General features: G+C 38.5%; 1 protein-coding gene across 4 annotated transcripts in view; it reads left to right on the top strand.

Moving 5' to 3' along the window:
- SLC12A1 (solute carrier family 12 member 1) overlaps positions 1-20,307 on the top strand; it is a 47,400-nt gene that overhangs the window by 23,749 nt on the left and 3,344 nt on the right. For all 4 annotated transcript variants that reach the window (XM_088063370.1, XM_014251031.2, XM_014251030.2 and 1 more), the window contains 12 exons: positions 716-817; positions 2,671-2,826; positions 4,503-4,602; positions 4,687-4,798; positions 7,221-7,361; positions 9,281-9,387; positions 10,226-10,308; positions 12,485-12,628; positions 14,550-14,681; positions 14,913-15,024; positions 17,420-17,506; positions 19,643-19,778. In XM_088063370.1, coding sequence (XP_087919496.1) covers positions 716-817; positions 2,671-2,826; positions 4,503-4,602; positions 4,687-4,798; positions 7,221-7,361; positions 9,281-9,387; positions 10,226-10,308; positions 12,485-12,628; positions 14,550-14,681; positions 14,913-15,024; positions 17,420-17,506; positions 19,643-19,778 — 1,412 coding nt within the window. The remainder of the gene's footprint in view (positions 1-715; positions 818-2,670; positions 2,827-4,502; positions 4,603-4,686; positions 4,799-7,220; positions 7,362-9,280; positions 9,388-10,225; positions 10,309-12,484; positions 12,629-14,549; positions 14,682-14,912; positions 15,025-17,419; positions 17,507-19,642; positions 19,779-20,307) is intronic.

Raw genomic sequence — 20,307 nt, 5'->3', positions numbered from 1 at the left:
GTGACTTACCACCACCACCACCGCCTCATTTTCCAAGATGTGGAGTAGCTCCAATTCCTGTTCACTCTGCTGGAAGAGGGCAGTGTTTAGAACTCTATCAGATAAGTCACAATCTTTGAAAATGGTTTTCCAGTTTATATTGCACATAACTCTGAGGTAATTTGGAGATAATTAGGAAGCCTATTCTGCCCAAGTCTTTCCCACCATCAGCTCCAAAGCAAATCCAAGTTTACCAGCAATAGTGAAAGAAAATCCCAGGTACCACATTTAGGAGTGCAGGGACTGTTAAATCAGTTTTTCCAAGATTAGAAATTCAACCTGTCTTACACTAATAAATAGGACGTCTAGTAGAGAGTTCAGATTCCCACTAAGTTGCAACTAAGTACAAATCTTTTTTTAATGCATCCATCCTGTCAATTATGTATTTAAAATTCTGAACTTTACATCAGATCTACATAATTAAGATACACTATGCTGAATCACAGTATCAAGTATAACACTGCATAGCACATAATGTTATTAAAATCAGGATTAGCAGGCATAATTCATATGGATGAAGGTAGATCAAGGTGGCCTTAGTAAGGCAGGAAAATACCCAAACTCTCCATGGATGATAAATGCAGACGATGTTCAGATCTAATGCATCATCAGGAAACAGCTAGCCAACAGTCCAGGAAACTGGTGCCTCTGTATGACTTGTGTATGTGTCTTGCAGCTGAACTGAATACCATTGCTCCCATCATCTCCAATTTCTTCCTGGCTTCATATGCTTTGATTAATTTCTCCTGCTTTCATGCCTCATATGCAAAATCTCCAGGTGAGTCTGCATTCAGCAGTGATTTAAATACGGGCTTTACAGTCTGATCTCTGGAAGCTTTAGACTATGTCTGAGAAAATTGCAGTATATGTAGAGTATCTAAGTTATGTGAGCTGATGTCTTATTGAATGTGATGGCATTTTATTTAACTCCAAACAATAAAAATAACAGCTCTAGTCCTTACAATGCCTACAGTTGTACAGGATGAGAAAGGCTTTGGTGCATCCCACTGGAGAAAAAAACAATTTTCCTTAAGCTGGTATTTTTCCCCCTCACTATTAAAAAACATGTGGGTAAAAGCTTATGCCAACTCTGGCCAATGAAGCAAGCAAGGTATAGTGGGGAGTCATCACTCCCTTCTCCAAACCTACAGCGAAATGTACGGGGAGATTCCTAAGCACAGTAACAGTGCTACAAGTGATGCTGCCTGGAGGGGAACAAGTAGAGCAAGAGAAGGTCCATCAAACAGCACCAGCACAACTCTGCTGTGTGCCTGGAAGCAGAATTGTAAAGCACAGTTGTGAAGCACTATGAGGTCCTGTTCAGGGGTAACTTGAGATCCTCCCTCTACATTTGCAGCAAAGGAACATTCTGGCTGTCAGACTTGTGCATTGCCACAGCAGAATGATTCTCACCATCTCATGAAGGGGTGACACCTTCAGGAATAAAGTCAATCAGCTGAGCAACACTGGTTTAGCACACAGGAAAAACAATTTCCTGCTTCTATGAATTAATTATTCAACTCAAGGAGCAAGGAATACATTTTTGATTTCCAGTGTGAAGAAACTGCAATACTGACAGAAATGCCTGCATCAGCTTCCTTCCTATAGATCTGCACAGTGCCATTTGTTTAGAGGGAAGAAAAGATGAGCACTTCTGCTAATTACCTGCAGATCTGAACAAATGCAGATCTGCTCCATATGGCCTTGGAGCTGAGTGACAATTACCTCTATAGATTTCATCTCCGTACATCTGACTCTACTCTGCCACTATTTAACATTTCAGTCAGAACTTCAGCCATTTTTCTTTTCTCATTTCCTCCAGTTAATTTTTGCCAATTCACAATGATAGATTATAATAATTGCAAGGCTGCAGGACAGACAATTTCTTCCCAGCAGGTCCTTCCCATTCCCTCATTATAAAGATGATCCAAGATAGGGTTGCTCAGCCTCTTGTATCTTCTGTGTTTTTCCCCTCTCCAAAATCTGCTCTGTAGAACACCTGGCAGAGATCTGCAAACCATGAAGGCTCAGTGCTTGCCTCATCATTTTAATTGGTAGCAGGGGATGGAATCCGTAGTGCAGCTGAAGAGCAGCAGGAATAATATCCTTTTAAAGTCAATTGCAGATGATTTTATTTTTCTGCCACAAGACTAGGCAATTTCCAAGTTTAAGACAGGTGCACTTACAGTGTCGGGATAAACACTCCTCTCAGGAAGTGTTTAGCTATCAATAGAGAGTTCTGTTTATATGCATCAAAAATACACAGTCATCAATTATCTGGAGTTACAGGTAAACCTTCTGATGTTCTGAAATATTCTGAACCAGTAAACTTTAATTTTGCAAAATTACATATAAACAGAATAGCTACTCAAAGCCAGCCTGAACAAAGCAGTAGGAAAGAGAGCAGCAGAAGGCCTGTAAAACTCAGTATTCTATAAACTGAAAGCTACATCAGCCAGCACCTGAAAGTATCTGTACACATGGTGCCTAAGAATTTACAGATATGTCTCCTACCCCTTGTGACAGAGCCTGTAACAAACTGTGCATGGGATTTTATGCACAATAATCATGGATTACCATGATATCAATATATTTCATGCTCTTCCAATTTCCCCAATTCTCTTTAAACAGGTTGGAGACCTGCATTCAGATATTATAACATGTGGGTGTCACTTTTTGGAGCCCTGCTGTGCTGCGGGGTGATGTTTGTCATCAACTGGTGGGCAGCTCTCATCACTTATGCCATTGAGCTCTTCCTATATATTTATGTAACATATAAGAAGCCAGGTAAGGCCAAACCCCACTGTTATTACATGCATATGTTTTGCTGCTAGACTGGATTTTAAAGAAATTAATTCTGCTAACAAAATTAGAAATAATTTTTTTGTGCTGTCTCTATTTAGAGGGAAGTCTGAAGCATCCTGTTAAATTCCACTTTATATAATACAGATGAAGTTGATAGTCTGGTGACTGTCTGTTTAACAAGCAGTTCAAGTGTGGTTCAGGGTTTTCTGTAAACATTCCAGCAGACTGGTTTATTCCCACCACATCTTTATGACATTTGGGCTTTTACTTGAGTATCACTCCTAATTTTTTTCCACCCATGCACAAAACCTCACCTGAATTTTGCAGTGCTCTCAGCTGACTCATGCAGAGTCCTCACTCAAAATGTAAACCTGCCGCCCATTATACAATAAAAATGCAAGCTGAATTACTTATGAAGTGATCATCCTCCAGCACCTCCCTACAACTCCCCTGTAAATCAAGACAGATGGGCCCACTTTTACTGCTGGAAAAAAATACTTAGTAGCTCAGCAAATCACAGGAGCTGTCCTTAAAAACCTGTGTGCTGTACAAGACTAGACAGTCTGGCTATTCATATCCAGGACAAAACTAACCTAGGTCCAGATTTCAGTGCTAATCACTTGAATTACTTCTGCAGCAGAAAACAAAACAAAACCAACAAATAAAAGCAGCATGGTTCCCAGCAATGGATGTGCTTTTATTGGAGTTAACTTGGGACAGCAACACCTGGTGTGAGACTGTTACTGTTGCTGTTGCTGTTGTCTGTCCTCCCTATCTGTGCCCTCTCACACCCACTGGGATGGTCCGTGCTTCTCTCCCTGTAAATATATCATCAGCTGCAGGAAAGCAGACCCATCTCAACCAGTAGTCAAAAACATGACAGGATTTCTACCCTTTCCTTGGAAATTGCCAGTGTCCCTGATGCAAAGTAGCACCTTAAAGCTTGGTTAAATTCACTGAAGCCACTGTACAAAAGCCCTGTCTCCTGCTAAGAGGGTGACTTCAGCAGTAATTTGCCAGCAACTGAAGGGTTCAGAGAAAACTAATATTCCTTAGAAAAGGTGACTTTACACTAAAACTCCACTTAGCTGCACTTAATATTAGTTTTGTATCTTGGCATAACAGGACTTGATCTACATTCCTGTAGATCTCAAAGTGTAGCAAGACATTTCTTATATGTCTCCACTGACCAAACAGCTGCACAATAATGAGAAAATATGTATATGCCAAAATGGGGCTTGGAGAACAATTTTTGGCCTATACAGTAGAACAGAGCAAACTGGCACTCACAACCTACTGGTTTCATTTGCACTTCCTGAAATTCCACATCACATACATGACTCAGGGCTGTCCATTTTCTAAAGAGGTGAAGGACACAAAGTTAATGGAACAAATTAGAAAATAATTTTTAAATAGGGGAGGAACATTCCCTACAGTATTTAAATAAAGAATGAAACTATTTATTTGCATGGGGTTTTCTGCATCACACAAGCAAAACTAAGTCATTCTATTATGAAGCACAAAGAACAAGTCTGTATCTATGAACTATGAGAGAATATACTCTGCTTTTCATAGAGAAGACCATTGCTGATTTTTGCAACAGAATGTAAAGAAAAGCCCATGGTTTAATATGCATTATTTATCTTTATCATATGCAGAAGTAAACTGGGGCTCCTCTACTCAGGCTCTTTACTTTGTTAATGCCTTAGACAGCGCTCTGGCATTAACAACAGTGGAAGACCACGTGAAAAACTTCAGGTAAGATTTCCAGTAAACAATACAATGGCTTGTCCTGAATCTGTACATCAGCCAATTATATACAACCTCTTTTTTCTCCACCAGACCACAATGCCTAGCATTAACAGGAGCTCCTATGGTCAGGCCTGCTCTGCTAGACATCACCCACAGCTTCACAAAGAACAACGGGCTGTGTATCTGCTGTGAAGTGTACATGGTAAGGGAACTCACCCAAATCTGCACACCCAGCACAAGTGGGGGCTGCAGGTCTCTGTTACAATTCCACTCTCACTCAGCACATGGTGTTCTCACTGGTGCTGATTGGCAGCTGTTCACACCACCAAAGAGGTTTGCACTGAGAATGAATTTCATCATAATTCTTGACACGAAAGCTATCAGCTGATACAAAGCCTGCTGGTAAATGCCTCACTGAGATGCATTTCAAAGTTCATAGTAGGTGAACCAAAAAATTGTTTGGAGGAAAAAAAATATTACAAGGAAAGATTTTAAGTTTAGAAAAGAAGAAAATCCCCTAACCACACAAAACGCAAAATTTGAAGGGTTATAGTGTGAGAATCAAATTACCCAGGTTCTATTTTCAGCTTTGTCTCTGATTTGCAGAGTTGGGGTTTGGCAAGTAAATCAGCTCTCTTTGCAGAGGTTCCTCCAAAACTGTTACAATGCTAATTTTGAGGATAAACATGCTCTTCTGAGATCTAAAGAGAGAAGCAAAGTGTATTTCTAGATATAAATACACAGCAAATGATGTATCTTAGAGGATGAAGATCTAGTCTCTCATCAGGACAGAATAAAAATGGGTTTGTAGTGTAGAGAAAAAATGTAATGTTTAAAAATATTTTAAATATTACAGTGCCCTTTTAATTTTGAGAGAGAAAAAACCCAAAAAACAGCTCATGGCACTAAATGGGGCAGCAGAATCTAGATAATAGAGTCAGTCCAGCCAAGATAATGTATTCCTCTACAGCAATGTAGGTATCCTTCATTTGATACTGCCACATTTCTGCAGAAACAGAGTATGAAAGATCCACATGTGTTTCTTCCCAAATCAAATGAATCTGTAAAGAAAGAATGATCCTAATTCCTTCCTACTATAATTATTGTTAGATTTCCCACTGCATTCAGGAAGCATAGAACCAATCCCAACAGGATCCTGAGACTATGCAGCTTCCTGAAGTTGAGTTTAAGCAATTTTTCTGAATTCTTAGGCATGTTTCTCTAATATTAGTACTTTCTGTGGAGAACTGAGATGTCATTCTTTACAAAAAAACCCCAAAGACTATTTTGTTATATAAGCTTTGAATTGTTTAGGGGGGCTTTCTAATTATTTCTTCAGCAACTTAACTGAAATTTAATTTCCTTGGTAATAAAAGTGTGACAAAATGAACCTTTATGAATTGCAAAATTGTGGTGAAAAGTGGATGATAAAATTCCTAGCAATCATATTGAAGAGCAGCCTGCAATATATATCACAACAAATACAGCAAGACTATTCAGCCATAAATGTAACACCCAGTACATTCTGCCTCAAAAGCTGACACGCTGTTAGTGATGCATAAAGTTTTGAAACACCACACCAGAGAGAACATCTTCCATTCTTTTCTTCCAAGAGACAGCAAGAAACTTTACAGGAACATGGTGATACATGGCTCAGAAATAGACAAAACAAAGATCTCAACAGAACATAGAGATGATTTCAAGTTTACTCGTCTCTGAGGTAATGGCTGTTGGCTTGAACAGTCAGAGTTTCCAGTAAAAGGGACTATATCTGCTTTTACTCCTTCCCTTCATGTAAGGGCTTTTTCAGGGTTAGTTCTGTCTGCAAATTCACTTGTACAACTGCACAAACATTCCACGGGTGCAAAGGAGGATCAGGGGAGGACACAGACAGCGTGGCACCTGGGAGAGGTGTGGGTCTGACCTGCACTGTGCAAGCCAGTTGCAAAACCACCTTCAGGTGCTTTCCTTTGAGAGACAGAGAAGACGGGCAAAACTTGTTCATTTCCTCTCCTTACTCACAATGAAACTTCAAGCTTATTGTTCAAGTTATTATTCCCAGCTATTCATACATCCAGGATCAAATTCTTCTTAAGTTACATTGATGTCTTGTGACTTGGATATGGACATGGATTTTTTTCCATTACATTATTTGATGACCACTGAAAGAAAACTGGTAACAAAGGCATTTGCATCTTTAATTCCATTGCATCAACTCTTTTCTCTTTTTCTACTTTGTCAGTAGACAGGAACTTAACCATGTATATTTAGATCTGCTGAGACTCTTTTACATATTCAAGTCAGGGAGGGACTTTATTCACTCTGAGATGCTTTATCATACCTTAGATGTTTTTTTAAGATGTCACAATCCATAAAAGTCCTTTTTTTCTGTCAGAATGACTGCATTTAAGTAGCATTAACAGCCTCAGCCCTCTCAAACAGAATGTGAATTATGTTTGCAGCACAGTTCTTTTCAAAGGGCTGAATCTCTGTGGACCCTCTTTGGAAAGGTATTTTTCTGACTCTCTCCATTTGCTCCCACAGCAGACTAGGTAACTCCTTCAAAATCACTGTGTGATGTACAATACAAAGCCTTTGTAATAATATTTTACTGTATCATGCAGGGACCACGCAAGCTGTGTGTTAAGGAGATGAACAGTGGCATGGAAAAAAAGCAGGCCTGGCTCACAACGAACAAAAGAAAAGCCTTTTATGCAGCAGTGGCAGCTGACAGCTTCAGAGATGGAGTCAAAAGTCTACTTCAAGTAAGCTTTTTGTTTACAGAACACACAGGAGAGTGTACATCAAAGCATCCCTTTATGTGAGACATTACTATTAGCTTGTGAAGAAGCTCTGCATATATATGGGTAATGTTATAGACAGAAAGGGCTTTCTGGGGGTACGTGTATATTATATTACAGATTATTTCATAAAGATCTAGTTCTGGGCTATCTAGTTCATATGCAATTATGGAGACAAGGCACACTGATTCTGTCCTAAAGGAATAAGACACTATTATGAAAAAGGAGAAGCATCTACAGGGCCACATATGAATGTCTATGCAGCTGACACTTGATACACTTCAAATCAATTTTATTGTTTGGTATTATATAGCATATTAAATATCTGAGAATGTTTTGGCAATAAATGAAAACTGAAAATGTATAATATACATTTTCTGCAAATAGCAAGAAGGTCATTTAAATAAAAGTCTGCAATATTTTTCTATTACTCTAAGAATGCAGGAGATAATTTCCAACAGTCCATTTAAAATGGCCATAATGAAGGCACAGAGACACTGTCATTTTTCCCATCTCCTTTCCTCTCTCACATATATGAATATTTAAACATATGGGTACTGAGGCAAAATGTAGAGCAAATTCATATCCTTTTCGCGAGATACACTGTTGAAAAGACATCTGTGCCAGCTGAGACAGTAGGGAATCAACTAAAATACTCTGGGTAAGTCACCCACTGATGTCCTACCAGGGTTCTTTGTACACTTGCTGAATGGACAGTACAACTGAGCAAGATGAAATGCTATTAATAAAGATCCCTTTGTTCTGGAAAAGCCTCACAAAGACACTTCATCTTGGGCTTATACATTGTCTCAGTAGGAGATCTTTCTGATGTTTTTGAGAACTGCTATGGTCTGATGATCTCTTCCTTTCCATTACTACTTAAGCACTATTGCCAAAGTCAACTACTGGACCCCAAATAATTCTCTTCAGCAAACAGAAGGATAACCACATCATCACTATTCCAACCTAAAGACATTGGTAGCAATTACTGATTTCAACATAAACAGTGCTACTCAAAAACCCACCAAGGTTCCAACAATTTTTTCCTATTTTCTGTTTGCTAGTAGTAAAAAGTTGGCAGGTGTAGCAGCTTTACACACTGGTGTTTTGTGTGCTGTCTCTTAAAGGAGTATTCCTAATTCACTGAATATTTATATTTCTATAAACACCAGGTTAGCTGAATCTAGGTCTGACTTCCCTTACTTGTCCAGGTTTTAGCATCCAGAACCAGTTTTGAAGGCAAACTAATATCTTTACAAACCATGTCTTTTTCCTGTTTAGAAACCATAATTTTATCTAAAAAGCATGCTCAGCTGATTTTGGATAATCTTTTGAAAAGAACACAGCAAATGAAACAAGAGTTTCCAAATTCAAGGCAAAAATAATATTCTTAGGAGCCTATAACTTCTCTGTATATCTGAGAGGCTTAAAGAGACTTCAGACCCACTTCATCTACTGTGTATTCTGAAGCTGATAAAAGCTTTATGCCATTATGTTAGAATGAGCATACAAACAGCTCTTGAACTCTCTCTTGATTCCAAGTTATTGAACCATTTTAATGAGAGCATGTCAGAAGAAATGCAAATGAATGCTAATTTAGAAAAACTACACTTCTGTCATCTAAAATAATTTATAGTTGGAATGATTTAAAGCTAATCTTTCTGCTTTCTGCACGGATATGAGCATGAAGGGCATTTATGAAATGCAGTCTAGTTGTGTCTCCAGAACTTAGTTCTGGATTACTTCAGTATTACTTCTGATTACTTCAGAAGTAATTATCTTTTGCCATTACTTTTCATTTACATTTACATTTTCATTACGTTTTCATTTACAGTAAGAGCATGTATGTGTACCTCTCTCAAGCAGTGTTTTAATATTGGCAGGCCTCAGGCTTGGGTAGAATGAAACCAAATACCCTGGTGATTGGATTTAAGAAGGACTGGAGAAGTGCACCTGCCACTCAAGTTGAGAACTATGTAGGCATTATACAGTAAGTCAGCTCAGTACCTCCTTTTTCACTCCTCTTACACTAGATTAATGTAGCATTTCCATACAGAATTTGATGTGTAGAAACAATGCAAGGACATACATACAAACCTGGGCTCATACGTCTCACCTCTGTGGCTGAAGTTATTGCCCATCAAAAAAGGCTCATTGGCTTCCCACACCTCATAGGATCTGCTTAGCAAACACCTGGCACCATCAGAGCTGAGGTGGCTTGACAATGCTGAAGAAGCTGCTCTGCTGTCGGCAGCGCTTTTGCAGAACTGTATTTTCCCATTTTTGGCAGGCAGGAACTCAGAGAAAAACAACCCTAATGTACATACTAAGGGAATAAGAGAACATCATGGAATTCTTCTTTTAAGCCTAGGAGACAGGAAGAGCTTTGGTTCAAATCTCATGTGTCCCTAAGGCTCAGCAGCTCTGTGGGTTGGGATTTAGCTAGGAAACAGTCATTTTAGAACAGGCTTCTCATAGATGCTTGCTGAAAATTCACCTGTGAAGCTGAAGCAAGTTACAGAGCAACAAACCCCACCTTGGCTTTGTTATTTCCTCAGAGAAGGGAGAAAAAATTATCCTATGGCAACCTAGTTCCTAAAAATGCATTGTCTGAAAGGCTTCAGGAATAGTTGATCTGTTCCCATGCCCAGTCAAACCTATTTTTTTAAATAAGGAAAGATTAATTAAGTACTACAAATTTATGTGGGGCAGTTCCTTCTGCGATTTTACCTAGACTGTCCTCCCTGTGAACACTTTCACTGATCTTTTCAAAACATCATCAAGCACAATGTAAAATTATGTTTACTCTTCTTTTTCTTTCTTTCCAGTGATGCCTTTGATTTTGAGCTCGGTGTAATTATCATCAGAATTAGCCAAGGATTTGATATATCTCAGGTCCTTCAGGTTCAAGGTATGTAGTGACTCGACAGCTGAATATCTCTGCTGGTTAGATGCACAGCAATAAGGACTCTTGACACTCGCAAGAGTCACCATCTGCTTTCTAGAATAGTTCCTATACTCACAACTTCCACAGTTCGTCCTAGCTTGTGCAGTTTAAATCCTGCCTAAAATCCTTGCTGATCACTGGCAGTGACAGAAAGAGTCCAAGCCTCACACATTATGGAGCTCTGCACACCAGAGAACTCAACTCCCAAAGCAGCTCCAGCACAGGCACAGACTAAAGCAATAAAATCTTATCGTGCCACAGCAACCAGTTACTCTGCTGCATTTTTCCTTCCTGGTTTCAGCACACCTTCCTCTATCTGCCTGCCTGATATCTCTGGGACAGACAGGAAATGGGAAGCTGCATTTTTGGTACCATCTCTGTGAAACTCTTGAGTCCCACAGAGTTCCCACCCATAGAAAAATCTGAAACCGGCAGGAAACATCAGCTCTCTCTCTCCCTTTTTTGTTCATTCTTCCTTAGGCCAGCAGCGCATATCTCAGGGGGGAAAGGGTGAACCTTCCGCCATCCCACAGCCATTTGGGTGGCAAAGGCGGGACAATTCCCTAGATTTTGGGCAGGACAGTTCTGCCCCCGGCCGCGGTTTGCCCCCGGCGCGGCCAGGCCGGGCCCGCGGCTCTCTGCTGCCGCCTGCTGCCCGCCGGCCGCGCTGCCGCCAGCTCCCGCCCCGCTAGCGCCGGCACCGCGGGGTCGGGGGCAGCAGGAGACCCCCAGAAACAAGGAACCCGCAAATCAAAAGGCGCCAGAGACTCCTTTAAGGAACAAGGGTGGATGAACACTAGCTCAGCACTGGCAGCTTGATGTGCCTAGAGACCCACGGGACAAAACTACAGGGAGTCAGAAAAGATTCCAAAATAATCAAGCTTTTCTTTTCCCCCTGGTGATTTCTGAGAGATATCTGCCTATCTCTGCTTGATGCGAGTCAGAAACTGAGTGCCCAAAATATACAGTCACTGCAACACTGTAAAAATACAGTGAAAAACAACTCTGCAATCTTACAAATGAGCAAATGTTTTCCAAGTGTTAAGACACAAGGATTCAGAAAGAATTAAGGGGGGGAGCCTCAAATACAAAGAAATATTTTGTAGCAGATACAGTCATTGTAGTGGAAAATAATGATCATTGTGTTCTCTTATATTTGGTACAGCATTCTGTTCAACAGAAAAACTGAAATTTTAGTTTTGAGTAACCATTAAGTTTGTGGCTATCACCCTGTCTAATAATCAGGAATATGTGACTGTCATTGATTAAAAAGTAAAAGAAAATATAATCTTTCTGTTGGCAACTGAGACTGCAAACAGAGCTAATAATGTCTAGCTAGTGAGGGTTTATTCTACTTTTTTAATACAACATCTTAAATGAACTTACCTCATATTTAGTAAATATAAGATTTCCTTATGAAAAAAGTTTTCTGCAGGCAAGTGCCTGTATCATATTAATTAGTGCTTCACCATAATATATTCCACAGTAACACATGGTATGTTTTCCTCAGCAAAAGCCTAATATTGCTAAGATGAAATTGTTTTCTGTATTACTAAGTTTACAGAATGGATTAGCTAAATCTTACATCTTTGCAGCTAATGCTCAAAAAATTAAAACATGAAAAATATTTCTGCATGGAGAATGATTGTATATTCAGGATCCTTATATATTTCTGAGAATCTCAAAGTACAAACTATGAGACTTTATTCTAAGAAAAGAGATCCACAGGCTACAACTAAATACCTCAGTTTCCTCAGTGTAGGAAAACAGCTTTCCTAAAGTCCTTTCAAATTCTTGGCTAAAGAAACCAACTAAATATCCACAAAGATAACAAATAATATCTTATGTAACTATAAAATGTCATAATACCGAATTTGATTTGGAAGAGACCACCTGAGAGCAGCTGGCACACCACAGTGCTGTAGGCACAGGCACCCCAAGCTAGGGCTTCCAGAGGTTAACTCAGCTTCCTTCTCCCTACTGGTTTGCAAAGAAAAAGCATTTTAAAAGAATTATTCATACCAGGAGCTTTACACTGTGTACAAAGCACTACAACAGAAATTACATCATCACCATTAGTTCAGTGAGGGATTTAATTTAAAAGAAGCAATGTGTTACCAGTTCTCTTTCTAATATACAGAGGAATTAGAGAAGCTGGAGCAGGAGAGATTGGCACTGGAAGCCACCATTAAAGAAAATGATTTTGAAGAAGGGAAAAGGGGCATCTGTGGATTCTTCAAAAAAGCCAGCACATTGAATATCTCAAAACACGAAACAAAGAAGGGTAAGTTCCAAAATGACAACATATTTCCAACCTTTCAATGCATCACACTTTCACCAGTACGCAAACTGGACTTTACTCCAAGCCAAAAACTCCTGAGCTACACAGAAGCCCCTGGAACAGAACGTCTCTTGTGCAAACCTGTGGCCACAACCCTGTAATGCAGCACAGTGACATCCTCTGCTCATAGAACACGATGTCTGCAACACAACCATTCCCCCTCATTTGCTAGATAAACCTCTCAGCTCAGCTTATGTTCACTTCTACTTGCCAAAAATAGTTATTAAATGGTTATTAAGGTTTGAGGAATACAGAACAAGATGGCTGGGGGGTTTTGGGTTGTTTTTTCCTTTTTAATAGGGTGTTCTAAGCTTTTAAACAGAGGCCTTTTTTTCCTCCTCTCTAAAGAAAATAGGAACATATGCACAATATGCAGGGAGCAAGCAATCTTACTTCAAGTAATAGACACACACACAAACTCAGTACACAGCTGAAAAAGAGGTTAAAATAGCACAACTGCTTTATATTCTAAGCATAATTTCATAAAAATACACAAGTGAAGCTAGTAAAATAGTACTGAAAGCACATACACAGCATACTGTCAAATAACTAATTAACACATAACTTAAATGTGTAGGTGATGAAGTCAATATTACATTTCAGATATAGTAAAATGATACAGACACAATTTAAGGTCTCATTTCACAACTGCTAGGCTGTAATGATAATGACCCACCTGAAGCCATGCTTGTACACAGACATGTATTTTGAGAGTTTTCACCTGCAGAGACTATTACATCTGGCTGTGCATGCAACTCCCACAGGTGCCAGGAAGATCTACAGACTGGGAACATAAAATGCCATTATTCTTCAGCTGGCAGGCTTCAGTTGATTTTGTTTCAGTAGAACATATTTTTACGACAACTCCACCAAGAGTGTGTACCCCTGTTTCAATTTCCCTTTTTGATTTAGTTGAGAAATGCATAAAGTAAATACATATTACACATTTTAGGTCTCTGTATTAGATAGATTATGTTACTAAATAGCCCCACCTCTCTGTTTTTATGTTCATATTCCCCAGAGTTGTTCCATCTTCCAGCAGAGATGCTAGAACTGTAGAAGAAAGCAAATAACTGCTTTGGAACTATCCTTTACACACTCCAGAAACACAGGAAAACCAAACAAAGCATTTTCAGAACCTAGAAGATCAGAGTAAAACCTCTAAAGAAGCCTGTTTGTTCCACTTAGAATACTGCTGTTATACCATCGCTTTGAAATCATTGAAAGAGAAGCAGTAATAAAGCCACAGGCCTCAAAAGGTAGAATGAGAGAAGGTATTGTTAGTACAGAGTCAAGACTCTATCTTTTAAAGCCAGCCAAGCAAAAAGCAAGAATAAAAATTTATTTCCAATTAGCAGTGGCCATATCAGCATAGGGAAGCACCCATATGTGCTCGTGTTTTCTAACTTCCAGCTTCACCTATGCTACCCCTGCACCCCATCAGCTCATTTCATCCACTGTGACTGTGCTTTTCAGGGAGCTCTGTATTTTAAAAGACAGCTGAGCTTGTGAATGATGCAAAATGACACATTCACTTCTAAAATCGATCAGATATTTCCCAGTTGCTTTTTAAGGCCCCAGTGAATTAACTAAAAAGAGACAGAGAACAAATAATCAGGTAACCTTTTCCAAAATGTTATAATCTAGTGACAAGGTGTTACACAAGCTTTGGTTTCTGTGTATATGAGAAAATTAAAAGTCCAAAGCATCTACTCTGTACCTTTTTTTTTTTTTCAGATTAAAAAGATAGAAATTATGTCAGAAACAGGTCATTTTCCTGAAGCTTTCCCTACATTTGGCTCCCTAAAGCTACTTATTGCCTCACTTATCTGACACCCTTCCACTTTTTTTCTTCTCATTACAGAGAGCACCATTAACACCATACAGTCAATGCATGTGGGTGAATTCAATCAGAGGCTGCTAGAAGCCAGCACTCAATTTAGAAAGAAGCAAGGAAAAGGTACAATTGACATTTGGTGGCTGTTCGATGATGGAGGTAAGGAATTTGAGTAAAATCATAGGGGGAGAGATTTCTCTATTACCAAATATAAAAACAGACTTGGGAAGTTGCATAAAGCTGGTTTTTATTAAACTTACATTATCAATTTTATGTCAGGCTTAAATAATTTAAAATTAACTTGCATCCAACACTGCTGAAGTGAAAGATGGAATTTTTACCATACAATGCATTAATTTGATATTCCTCCAATTTTCTGTGTTCTTCCAGGTCTAACAATCCTAATTCCTTACATTCTAACTATCAGGAAGAAGTGGAAGAACTGTAAATTAAGAATCTTCACTGGAGGAAAAGTCAATAGGATTGAAGAAGAAAAACTAGTGTAAATATAACTTTGTCTCACTTGTTTAAAGAGTTTGAATTAGTGCTGAATATAATGCATCTACAGCAGGAAGCTGGGCTTTTTCAGCACAACTGGTTTGTTGTACTGTGGGAAGCATGAAAAAAAATGTACTTGATTGAAAGGTGTTAAGGTTATGGCATAGCCCTTAAGGCTGTGCAAATGGTGATTACCAGAGGAATCTCACATCCAGCACTTTTTCCCATTAACAGCTCATATTGCCTTCTCTGAGAAGAGCAATCGGCACTCTGTAATGAGAATATAATTACTTTTATGGGATTTACATAAGATTGTCCAGGCAACAGAAAGTGAAATTGCACATGAAGGTCTCACATGCAAATAGCATAGACAGATAGCTCACATAATTGTGATTAACTGTGGTAAAATATAAAGAAGTTAAAGAGCAAGTTAATCAACTTTAAGGCCAAGTTGATTTTAATCCGTGTTTTAAAGAAAGTCTAGATTTCATAATCATCATTTGCCTTTGAGCAAATGAAAGGTACTAATACAAACTTATTTTTATCATCACTGCAAGTAGGACCTTTCCTTCCTAAGCGCTTTACACATTATAGGCACAGCCATTTCACCACCAGTGGAAGCAGCTCAATTTGGGATGAAAGTCAGTGATTGCTTAATAAAGAGCAGAACCACCACATAGAGAGTTAAAAACAACATCTCCAGCCAAAACTCCAGTGGCAAACAAGTGAGAAGGGTGCAAGGAGTTAGAATCACCAGCTTCACTAGGATTACAACACAGTGACTTGGAAAGACAGCTGCCACAGGATGTTCCCTTAAAGCAAAAAGGAACACATGAAGCAAACTTCACTGTGGTTCCATCACTTTTAAACAGTATCCTAAAGTTAATGTACTTCTGTAGAAGGGATTCCCAAGTGTTTATACAAACTAACCTTATAACTGGGTAAAAAAAGCCCTAGAGCTGCTCAAGGACCTGCTGGGAAGTGTTCTCTGCTCCCTGTCCAGAGTCTGCCCAGTCTTGGCTATTCAAACAGGCTCCTGAACCTAGACCCTCCAGTCACCTGATTCTGCTGGAAGGAGGAAGTTTTGACACCAGATGAGATTTGTCAAAACATGACAGATTCCACAAAGGCAGTTCTGAAACCTGCATACACTGCTTGTCCCACAAAGGCCAGAGCGAACAGCATGATAAGGACAGCTGAAAAGACCCAGTTTGTCCCCAAGAAAACAGTGTCTGTATTGCTACTCAAACAGCAGCGTAACCCAAACATGACCTACCTGCCACATGCAAAAGCCTTCAGAGACAAATCTGGGCTAGGTGATTCCTCCATGCCCTAGGTAGATCTAATACAAAATCATCCAAGTGCAATTTCAGCCATGCATTTTAAATTCAGAAGTCAAATTTAACTGGACTTTTACTGGCATATAATTCCCCAAATATTAAAACCTTTTCACAGAAGTTGAGATTTTGCTCTTTATCGTGCTCAGAAGAGGGATTGCCACAAGGGACACCAAGATTTATACAAGCAGTATGTTCTTTTTATATAAATACACTTTAAAAAGAGAGTAAACTCTCAGGTCATAAACAAATACGTATTTCTACCATGGTGTACTCCTAGGAACTCTCTGATCTTTTCAAAATCCAAAGCTTACATACCAAAAATAGAAACAAAAAAGGAGGTGGGAAAAGGAAGTGTGGGGAAGAACCACAAGATCCCAGCTATGGTTCAAACAAAGGCAAAACTGACCTAATTAAACCTCACTAAAAATCTAAACTAAACCTATCCCCAGCACAAACACACAAAGAACTATAAACTATTCCTTCTACCAATTGGGGCAAAAAAACAAAGTATATTCTTTTATGAACATGTGTAAAAACAACGTGTGAGTAGATCAATATAAATTCATAAATTAAAAAGATTAAGAAGATTCTTTAAGTATTGGACATCAACGCTCTGGACCAAATTTTCACCAACACAAGCACTACCAGTATTGTAAAACTCCATCCACAGCATTCTGACAGTAACAGAGTAACAGAAGCTTCTGTAAGTATTGGAGAATTCTGACCTACTACATATTGAATATTCCTCCTTTTTAACTCAAGCCTTTGGGAACTTAAAGTACCATTGTTTTCCCAAAATGTAAATACCCTGCCCTCTGTCTGCTATTAATTTCTTTTTATTTTGTTATTTTCATCAATCATCAGTTAAATGAATTATGCTACAGCAATCATATTAATCTAGTTCTGTAATTGGAAATTGAAACACTCAAGCATTTAAAGTAATTTGTCATATAGTTAAAGATAAGATATAAAATGCAGCTGTCTTACTCATTTACAAATATTCTTTGATATAAGGCACTCAGAAGTACAGTGATAAAAAATTGTCTCTTTTGTTTTCAGGATGGCTTCACTCCTAAGCAAATTCAGAATAAAATTTGCTGATATTAATATCATTTGTGATATCAATATAAAACCCAACAAAGAGAGGTAAGAAGCATTGCCAAAACCCAGTATTTAGCAGCCAGCTTTTATCTAGAGCTTATTTCTTTTATGTTGAAAATTAAAAACAAAAACAAAGAAAAAACCCAAACAAAACAAAAAAAAATCACAACACAAAAAATAACACTATCCTTCATTGTAATAATTTTATAAGTACCAAGAGCAGGAAAAAGAAAATAATCTTTTAATAATCACAGCTTAAAGGGTCAAAACCATGTGTAGTCTTTTTATGTTGTAAAGACTAATTAGACACCATACTTACAAGCCACTAAGTTTAACAGATATTTTATGATGACTTCTAATATTTATTTAAGTTGTAATAGACCCCAGTAAGTCATAGTTCTCCTGTAAACTTGCCATCTCGTCAACTCAGCTTTCTGGGTTTTACAATAAATTCGTAACATTTTTCTGGTAAAATACAAGCATACTTCTCTCTCCCATGAAGACAATATTATAATGCTCCCCTCTCTCAGATATAATGAAGGCTTAATCGTTTTTTTAAATTAACTTATCTACAGAATTAATGTTCATAAGCAGAGGTTAGGAAGTTGGTAAAACAGTGCTCAAAAAGCTCCACCTCCAACTGTGTTAGCTAAATAAAAAAAACCAAGCCAAAACTTAAAGTCCTTGCTTTTTAAAACATACCTCCATAGAAATCATCTATTTGTTCTGCTAATGTAGACAAAAGTATACAGCAGGCTGTTCGGGGAATAACTGAATTCTAAATTCAATTCACAGCATTGCTCTTAGTCTTAAAACTCCTCTCTCTTCCATCCCATCCCTTACTCCAACCAAAGTCTTTCCTCTGAGTTCAAGTGCAATCCCAGGTTAGGCTCTTAATCATTGTGTCTCATTTTTTTACACACAGAACTTTGCAAAAACAATACAGGATTCACCAGGGTGTCTATGGGCCATTTTGACTGAAGAAGTGCAACTAAACAATATAAAGATTTTCTAACTATAGATATCTGAAGTCCCCTTTTTAGTGGGATCTCAAGTAATATCTTTAATCATATAAAAAATTGTGCAACACATATCTTGTTTTTCATCCAGTAAAATACAGAGATTTTACATAGATAAAATCTATCAAAAATAATTAATATCTGGCATTAATATAAAAACCACACATTTTCTGCATCAGCACTATCTGAACTGAACAAGTGAGTATTATGCCAGACACTTGCTAGACAGACCACTGTATCTCTCTTCCAGCTGGCACCCCATCTATTTCATTAACAGTAAGAGGATTATCACTATTTTACATACTGAAACAGACAGTAAGAATGTTGACAAACTCTGATAACTTAGCAACAACAACACTAAATGCTGCATATCATGGCCTTTAACCCATCTCTTGGTTTGCTGGCCATACAGCCAAGGCCAGCCTGTGCCCATTCTCCCACTTCACAGTGGGGCCTGTCAGCACCAAGTGCTCGGAGAAATACACCCACATCCACACAAAAGGAATTCTCTGAGCTCTCTGTGGGATAGTAGAAATTTTCAACAATGGAGAAGCAAGGAAGTACAGAAGGACAATAAGGTTCTCCAGATCAAAACATTCAAAAGTTCAAGGAACAACTTGAAATTTAGAGAGAAAATCTGAACACAATTCTGAGTTCAGATATAGCAAAAACCCTACAGTGTTTCCTTTAGGTCCTTGTCTCAGGCAATTTGTATCACCTGTTTATCCATTGCATTAAAGCCATCAGTAAAACCATATCAGTGAGGTGATTGGTCCAGCTAGTGCTGAAACAATAGAAAAATGTTCAGTATTCATGAGGAGACCCATATTCATTGCTAATATTAGTAACCAATACACTGCAGTTTGAAGTTACTTTAAAACCCATTTCAGTATTTTTACTAAAACCAGGACAATGCAGAAAATTCTCTGCTAAATGCAGTGTTTAATTATTCTCAAATAACCTTTTAATTATCCTCAAATAACCCAAACATACAGAAGTGACACATACTTCTTGGGGCACAATGTACCAAAGAATAGTTAAAGATTTTGCATGTTTTTCAGCTCTAATTATTATCAGTGAGGCCTGTCATACACAGTGACTGTGAAGTAAGTTAGTGAGTTCATACCCTGCAGCAAGACCTCCTTTGTAATTCCTGTTTCAGCTGGAAATTCTTTGAAGAGATGATTGAACCATATCGCCTCCATGAAAGCTGCAAAGATATAACAACTGCTGAGAAATTAAAGCGAGAGAGTCCATGGAAAATTACAGATGCAGAGCTGGAAGCATTCAAGGAGAAGGTAAAGCCTCACCTACCTTTTTCCTTATGTACCTTTTCTTACCCTCCAGATGTTTGAAGCGATTAGTAAGAAACAGTGAAATACCAGATATGGCATTAGAAACATGGCATGTACAAACCTGTATTTGATATTTACAGATTGGCTTTATATTGTAAACACTGCAGAGGTGTGTTATGATTACATTATTGAGCTCTCTCAGACCTTGGTATGTTTACACAGTATTTTCCAGGCTGATGAGAAGCTCTGCCCACATCAAAGCCAGCCAGATGAAAACCACCTCTGAACCAGAAGCCACACAGTTTCTGCACTGAGCCTGAGCTAATTGGGTCTGCTGAGGTTTATTAAATGGCTCCACTGTTTTGGAGCCTGAATCTCTTAGGTGCAGTTCCAAACATTCACCACTTTGGGCAATTTAGAACTGAATCCAGACACTTCAAATATGGCAAGAAATTTCTCCAAAGGCACTATGAATTCTTACCAGAATGGCAGAGTGAAGACTAAACCAGTCTGCCATGGAGAAGCTCTCCTG

The sequence above is a fragment of the Pseudopodoces humilis genome, chromosome 16, assembly GCF_049639895.1.
Source record: "Pseudopodoces humilis isolate 2021_Gansu_Grassland_sample_001 chromosome 16, ASM4963989v1, whole genome shotgun sequence".
NCBI classification, from domain to species: domain Eukaryota; kingdom Metazoa; phylum Chordata; class Aves; order Passeriformes; family Paridae; genus Pseudopodoces; species Pseudopodoces humilis.
The sequence above is the reverse complement of the archived record's forward strand: the minus strand, read 5'-3'. Positions and strand labels throughout refer to the sequence as shown.